This window comes from Pygoscelis adeliae, unplaced genomic scaffold (genome assembly GCF_000699105.1).
Source record: "Pygoscelis adeliae isolate BGI_AS28 unplaced genomic scaffold, ASM69910v1 Scaffold66, whole genome shotgun sequence".
In the NCBI taxonomy this organism is placed as follows: Eukaryota; Metazoa; Chordata; class Aves; order Sphenisciformes; family Spheniscidae; genus Pygoscelis; species Pygoscelis adeliae.
Window position 1 is genome coordinate 2274293 of NW_008825167.1, and position 8485 is coordinate 2282777.

The following is an 8485-nucleotide window of genomic DNA, read 5'->3' on the forward strand; positions in this document are numbered from 1 at the left end:
TACAACATAAGGCAGTAAGTGCGGAGATGAATACATGGGTCTGCATTCTGCTGTGGAGGGTGAAATGGAAAGGGGGGGGACGGGCTGCAGAGCCCCCTCCTGTGGGATCTTGGATGATTCATCACTGTGTATTCACCAGAATTTCCTGTTCCATAGGTCTCCTTGTGGGTACTCTTGATGTCGTGTTGGACTCCAGTGCCAGAGTGGCACCGTATCGAATCCTCTACCAAGCACCAGACTCCTTGGTCTATTGGACTATTGCCTGTGGTAAGGACAAACATACTGACGTGGATTTTTATTCTTCTTGGTGTTATGATTTAACCCCAGCTGGCAATGAAGCACCACACAGCCACTCGCTTACTCCCCCCCGGTGGGATGGGGGGAGGGAATCAGAAGAGTAAAAGTGAGAAAACTTGTTGGTTGAGATAAAGACAGTTTAACAGGTAAAACAAAAGCTGTGCACGCAAGCAAAGCAAGACAAGGAATTAATTCACTCCTTCCCATGAGCAGGCAGGTGTTCAGCCACCTCCAAGAAAGCAGGGCTCCATCATGTATAACAGTTACTTGGGAAGACAAATGCCATCACTCCGAACATCCCCCCCTTCATTCTTCTTCCTCCAGCTTTATATGCTGAGCATGACATCATGCATGGTATGGAATATCCCTTTGGTCAGTTGGGGTGAGCTCTCCCAGCTGTGTCCCCTCCCAACTTCTTGTGCACCTCCTCGCTGGTGGGGAAAATTAACTCTATCCCAGCCGAAACCAGGACACCTGGGTACTGTGCCACGTAACTAATAGAGCATCCTGCCTGTTGAGCACAGTCATTTCAGGACAAATAAATGGGTCAGGATGAAAACCTGCCCTAGCGGTTAAATTAAGAAGCTCCAGAGCTTCTAATATTCAGACCTTGAATGCCAGCATGTGTGTATGTGTTATGCACAATGACTGAATAAAACCAGAAATGGCCATGGAACAGAGACAGAAGCCTCTGTAATTTCCCACTCTCCATCTCCCAAATATGTTCCCAGACAAGCAGTCTAGTATTCGTCCCTTCTCCTTGCATGTTCTTCTCCATGCCCATGGCTCACTCCTATAGCACTTCTAAAGTGCAGCGTTCCTGGGCGATGTATCTTTAAAGAGTATGGTATGAGGAGTACCTGGGCTATAGCCCCCAGATTACCCAGACTGGGCACCTGGCTTCCCTTGAAATGGAAACCAGGAAGATAGTGCAACCCCAGCTCTCACCTGAGTACTGAATATCGATACGGCATTTCCTGGATAGTGAGCTCAGTCTCTTCCAGGATAACTACCATCTAGATCCCAGGGATGCCCACCTCCTGGACGTTTATTTCAGTGTGTTGTCCTTCTAAATATGACGTACTTAGCTACCATCTTGCTGAATTTCTAGGTTAGAGTTAAATACAGAAGCGTATGTTCTTACATAGATGCAACAACTCAAGAGTTTTGGTCTTTAAGGCTCAAACTTTGACAGCTCTAACTGTAAGACTGTTTCTTCTGTCATTATAGTAGTTGGTGAAATCAGTGAAGTTGATATTTTGGTACATTAAGTAGGATTTTTGCATGCATCAGATCCTGTAAATACTAAGTGCTTATTTCTGTGGTCAGGTACCTATTGCAAGTAGCATAAAGCAGTATGTAGTTAGTCTCTGGTTCTGTTTGCTGGCTCTGAAAATAGCATCTGAAGCTGAATGCTGAAGGTCGAGGTTATTTAGCTTTGATTGGCCAAGCTTATAAGGTCAGATCCTCAGTTTGATAGTATTGCTTTTCAGTCTTAGCAAATGGAAATTTTTGAATGCAACTCCTCTAGCTCTAAAGTTTCAAACACTGTTTTAGGCAGCAGCCAGAACTCTGTTCATTTGAAAGAAAATTGAGAAAGGACAAATGAGACGTGCACACATGTCATCTCTTTAATAGACCAGTAACTTGCAGCACCCCCAATGCTGCCTGTCAAATACTGGTTAATGAAGCTGTAGACTACTTCTGGCCTAACAGTGCCCTCTCATCTGTGCCCATTCTCCCGATAAAATTTGACATTTAGATTATTTGGATGACTTTTCCCCCCAGACAAATCCTCTCTTTTGGGAAGGGAAGAGGGGGAGGAATGGATGAAGGTTTGCCATAGATCTAATAATTTTAGCAGTTCAAAGCAGGCTTTATTCTTATAAGCATATGATTTGTGTCTGACAAAGTGATATCAAAGCTGTGTCATGTTCTGAATCCAATAGGAAGTTTTTGAATAGCTCGTCTTAGCACAAGTATTTCTTGCTACTTTTCATGGTATCAGACCTGAAAGAAGGCATTGATTTAAACAGCTGTTTTTCCCTCTGCACCTATTAGTACCAACTCACTGAAGATTTCAAAATTCGTATAACATAATTTGCCTTTAGGGACAGCTAATAGTAAAAACAGATACTAATGAAATTGTCAATATGAAGGTCATTTCCAAATCTTTATTTAACTGCTTGCTTTGTACTGTCAGCTACTCTGCTATGACCATAAGTATTGGGACCTTGCTTTCCATGGATCTCAGTCATGAGACAGAAGGGTAAAAGTACTTGCCAGCATGTTTATTTACACTGTTTGTGCACAAGCAGAGGTAGTTGCAAGTGCACATACAATCCCTTCTTCCTTTCATCTAAATGTCAGTGCACAGCAATTAGTAAGCACCTCTATCCTGTAAACTTGAAAGGGAGCAACTGAGGGCACAAATTTTCTTGCTGTTTGCAGACTCCCTTCCAAAGAAAATAACATATCACAAAGTTCTCAACAAAATAATGTTTCTTCAAAGACACTCGTACTGTGCACATATTCATAAATGAATTTTTAAGACTTTGGAAATAGGCCATGTGACTTTTCTTTAAGTGCATTTTGAGGTTTTTTTGCGTGACACCTATAGATAATTACTATAATTTTATACCTACAGTGTGTGTCCTCAGGTAACCAAGGGCACAAAATTGAAGGCAGATGACTTATGGCCCCAGAATAAACAAATGTAACATACGTGTAGAAATTTATACTGCTGATGAACTGTGAGGGTTTTGTTTCTCTTCTGTGACAGATATTGCAGGTTTTATGTAGAAATATGGTTCTCTGTTTACATTTAAGCTAGTTTTAATAAACATGCTCTTTGATTATGAATCTTAACCCTAATTGAAATTGCTAAAGTAGTTAGTGTATATATCTGTGATTCCATTTTGTGGAGTGTTTCTTGGATTTTAGTCTCCTGATATCTAGTTGGTTGATTGGTTTAGTTATTTTTGTTAAATTATAAGACTGCACTAGCTTAGTCTCGCCCCCTGAGGGGAATAGCGTATCTTTTACAGGAAGGTAGACTTTTACAGAGCACAAATTATTTATCTAAGCAACCTTGAAGCTGAGCAGCCCAGTGTTGTCTAAGGCTCTGCGCTGTGGTTATTTTATTTGCAAATAAAGCAATTCCTTCTGAACTGATCAAGGATTGTTACCATTATGCAGGTTACTAAGGGATTTGGCTGCATTTATCTATGCAACTGATTTGTCCTGCATTGTACAGCTGTCCCTCCCTGTTCCCTAGGGGTAAACTGCTGGTTATTTGGTACTTGTAATCTCTTATTTTTACAGAAATTTGTCATATTCTCCTCTGCCTTCCACAAAGCAATAGTCTCCATCTTCAGTAAGTAGCTATACAGAGTGACTGGAACAAATGTGATTGTTTCCTCGTTCATTCATGCTGCATGACATTTGGTCTTGTTCTGTACAAGACTATTCCAAAGGTAAAAAATAATCCAAGGGGTTTTGTTTGCTCTAAAATGACTATTTAAGTTACGTTTAGACCCCAGATTTGTTTATAATTCATTTTGGGTATTAACTCTACTGTTAGAGTGCTGTTGAGTTTACCAGCCGTTAACTATTTTCTCCTCCCTCTCTGCACAAATTGAGACTTTGTCAGTCCACTCCTGAACTTGCCATTACTGGCAAGAACAATTTTAGGCTCCCTGAAGTGTTCTCTTGCAGTGCGTTCTGTTAAGGCAGCAGTTCAGGTTGACCAGCAAGCATCTCGGGTAAGTATCTACTTGGGAGAGAAGACCGAACATGACAGCCTCATCAGCTGTCTCAAGTTAAGCCATTCCTATTCCTCAGTCGCTGACTGAAACAATACTGAGATTATACTTCTGAGTGTGTTTGAAAGCATGTTTATATAACTTGTTAATTTTCTTCTCAGTCCTGAACTCAGTCACATTCCCTCTGTACCTTCACCTCTTACCTTAGACAAACCAACCCAGATGCTAGAAACCTAACCCTGACACCCAGAGATGTTCCCATGTTGCTCATGCTGTTACTCCACCCCAGCTGCCAGGCAATTGCCCCTTCTGACCCTCTCTCCAGCACCATGCATCCTTCCTCCATCCAGCTCTTCTGGTCTAGACCTCCCTTAGCTCTCCAACTTCTGTTTAACACTCTTAGTAAGTTTCCTCCCTGAAGATTGAGGAGAATAGCTCAGTCTACCAGGAATGCTGGCCCATTTCAGCCATGGAGCACACCATAAGCTGAGCGTACCATTTAGAGGAGGGGAAGGAGTGATTAGTAGCCTACTGTATGCGTTGTAGCTATTTTCTGTTTTATTTCCTGCCAGTCTTGAGGGCTCTGTATTCCAAAGTGCAGTGGTTTAACTGTTAAATGGTTTTTTCCCTTCCCTGAGAGTTAGAGATACTGCCTAATTTACCTAAAAGGCCAGTGATTGCAAAATGGTCAATGCTTCTAATATGCTAAGATAGGCAAAGACTTGCCAGTACCAGAATTAAAATATACCTGTAGTTTAAAACATCACAGCAAAAGTGGTTTTTAATCCTGAGTGAACAAAGCAAAGGGAGAGATCTAGACTGTGATGATAAATTGATGAGAACTGGGGTGTGGGTTTTGGCCTTATTGCATGATCTGCTGTAGATGAGACTGGGAGAGTAAACAATAAGTGGAGACAAAAAGCAATGGAAACAAAGATGGGTTGTTACAGGTTGAGAATAATCAACCAAAGCTGTCTCATAAGAAGAGAGATGAAAAATAATTGATGAACCGCAAACAAGAAATAGGCAGCTTTAAGCCATGATAGCGGGTCTGCACTGTCTGTCACTGCTCTTCAAGAGACGAGCGGTTTTTCTGGTGACAGTCTACTTTTACATACATAGCTCATGTATTTCATCACTGCTTTTTACATCAGTGTAAAAGCCAAGAAGAAATAAATTAGTCTTCAGACCATCTCCTGAGTTCCAGAAAGGTCTGGTTGCATCCAGTAGTTTTAAGGAGAAGCAGCAGTGGCGACCACTTATGGTTCTGAAATACTGGTTACATATGCAGGCTATTCTGCAATATGATTTATGCATCCATACTGCAACTAGAATTGTGACATTCCCCTGCAAGTTGCACAGAATGTTGTGTTCTGTTGCTTTCATTGGAGTTGTGTAAAGCTCTGATTGTATACTGTAGAAAGAATATTTTTTCCCATCATTTGCTGCTGAACAAAAAGTAAAACAATTGTTTGGTATGTATTCAAGATGGTTGCATTGAGTTCTTCTACAAACCATGGAAACACTTATGCGCAGACATGTGACAATTTGTGCCTGTAGTGAAGCTGAAGAAGTTATTAGCAACAGCTTGTTGTAATTTAACCTCTTTCTAATGGTTGCTTTGCACAAGCCCCTTCACTTTGCTGGATTTTGTAGGCATTAGTTAGCAGGTAGGTACATTTACTTGCTAGTTCTGAGTAAAATGAGCCAAATCTGTGATTTGTACAAGATGATGATGTAGTATTGATGCTATTTCCTACCTGGATTGAGATACTTTTAATCACGCTTCAGGTACAGATGTTCCTCTGTGAACATATAATGTTTTTTTTCCGAAAATACTTATTTAAAAGTCCTGGTTTTGACATAATTCCCTCAACGTCCTTTTTTAGAGGAACAATTTTTTTGTGAGTGCTTGAATCTGTTCTTCCTTCAGGGTGGGCACAGAGAGATCCTGAAGAGCACCAACAACTTTAGTCTGCAAGATGTTGAGAACGGGGTCAAAATAGAAGTTATAATTATTACAATCCATCTCAAGTAAAATAGAAGCAAAAATTTGCATATATACACTCTAGTTCTTACAAGAAGCTTTTTCATCCCTGTTCTGTACTACTTTACAGACTACATGTATGCTGATTCCTTAGTATCGAAGATACCGCGCTTGATCCCTTTTGGTCTCCTAAGCAAACTAGGGACATTGAAGCTTAGTTTATTCTTTCATCATTAAAAGTAAACCAACTCTGACAACCCTCTTCCCCTAAAAAGATACAGCTTTCTTAGAGGTCTTTCAGCACTGTTCTTTTGAGGAAGAAACATTGTAATAGACTTGTCAGGAAAATTATCCTTTCCAGCTTTTACTCTTGAAATTTTATCATCGTTTCATAATTTATAGATGTATATAATGGTGAAGAATGAGGAACCAGTGGTGGAATATACAATTATTGGTTTTTTTGTCAGTTCCTAACAGATGCAGGTAATACCTTTGCTAACTCTTTAATGTGACATTGGGCAGCTCAGTGTCGTTATTGTGGTTAGAATTCTAAATGTAGGGGGTTTTTGCTCATGATAGTGACATAAGTAGTTTGTGCTTCTCACAGAATAATCTTGAAGATTGCTGCCTATTTATTATGAAATTAAAGACTATGGGCGAAAATTTTGGAATTTCCAGGGACACAGCATCTGGTGAAATATTGCATCTCCAGTTACTGGCGAGTTTCATTAGTCTTTTGTTTATGATTAAGAGGACATTGACATTGGTGAATTATTTATTTTGTGACTTTGGGGTTTTTTTTTTTATATACAGGTTGTTCAAGGAAGGAAATCACTGAACACTGGGAATGGCTTGAACAGAATTTGTTGCAAACTCTTTCAATCTTTGAAAATGAGAATGACATAAATACGTTTGTCAGAGGAAAAATACAGGTAGTTAAATATATTATTATAAATGTTGTTAATGATAAATGTGACTGTGGAAGGAAAACTAATGTGAATTCTAAATAAATTTCACCTGGTAGTTCCCAGGCTGCTCCACCTTTTTGAAGGATAACCAGACTCTAAGTAGCAACATGTGTGTAAAAGTTAGGGAAACTGGGATTAGCGCACATAACTACAGCATTGTGATTAAAAATATGTATATATAAATATATAGGCAGGGCTTCAAACATTGTATGTTCTAAAATCAATTGCACTGTTGCTTCTGTCTTAAACTTTGACAGTTTTCTAGGTAACTGCTTTTCCAGTGCAAAGCTTTAATTTTTTTTTCATGCACTTATCGTATAATGTCTCCTTACCCTCTTCTGTGTCATTAAATCCTGTAGTGTTGACATTTATGCTTCATGTAGGTGTTAGGGGTTGCTGGTTGATTGATTTTGTTTGTTTGTTTGTTTGTGGGTTTTTGGGGGGGCTGGTTTGTTTGTTGGTTTTACCAGAATTTCTTTTTCTTCTTATAGGAGAGATAGCAGCTATACTGGTAGAAAGTGTTTTACCCACACTAAGAATTATCTAAAAATAAATATTTTGGTAAAAGATTGATTGTAAGCAAAATTATTGTACTTACTTGGTGTGTATTCTAAGCATTGGCTTTGTCTCATTCCTCTTTTAACATTTCATGTAGTAAATCAACTGTCTTAAGAATCCCCTATTTGTTTGTGTTTTACTAGTGAATCAGGTTATGAGGGCTGTAGATGTTCATGGAAACACCTTATGCGAGAAGGCATCTGTCTTGTGAAATATAATCCTTTAAGGAAATTGTTTTTTTAGAGCTGGACAAATACTAAATGTGAATGATGGCTCGCTGTCTTACTCTGCTTTCCATGTAAATATGGAGCAATTTGAAGACAAGAAGGTATTTGAGAAAGGCTGGTTAATTTAAAACAGGGTACTGGCAAGTGGTTGGTGTTTGGTTGCTTTTTGACGTAGGCATGGTAGGGAGCAAGGTCATCAGAAAGACAGCCTTGAATAAAGTAAATGACTATATAAGCAAAAGAACGAGTAGAAGAATAAGAGATAAGCAAAAGACTTTCTTGACGTTGCAGTAACTGCTCTGGCCTCTGGCCCAGACAGCAATGGTAATAAGGATATCTGATACCCCATGGCAACTAACATGCTATGTACTTCTTTCACTCCCTACTAGGGCATCATCGCTGAGTACAACAAAATCAATGGCATCAAGGAGGATGACGATACGGAAAAATTTAAGGAAGCCATAGTGAAATTTCACAAGCTATTTGGGATGCCGGAAGAAGAAAAATTAGTGAACTACTACTCCTGCAGTTACTGGAAGGGGAAGGTTCCCCGTCAGGGCTGGGTGTATCTCAGCATTAATCACCTTTGCTTTTACTCTTTCCTCATGGGCAGGGAAGGTATGTTTTACAGTGGAACGGTGGTCTGTGCATCTAAGAATTGTTAGGAAATCTTCTGTAATTTGT

General features: G+C 39.6%; 1 protein-coding gene across 1 annotated transcript in view; it reads left to right on the forward strand.

Annotated features, from left to right (window-relative positions):
- The window catches only part of TBC1D9 (TBC1 domain family, member 9 (with GRAM domain)), a 53724-nt gene that overhangs the window by 14957 nt on the left and 30282 nt on the right, over positions 1 to 8485 (forward strand). The window contains exons 2-4 of the mRNA XM_009328864.1: positions 157 to 267; positions 6862 to 6980; positions 8191 to 8419. Of these exons, the coding sequence (XP_009327139.1) occupies positions 157 to 267; positions 6862 to 6980; positions 8191 to 8419 (459 nt within the window). The remainder of the gene's footprint in view (positions 1 to 156; positions 268 to 6861; positions 6981 to 8190; positions 8420 to 8485) is intronic.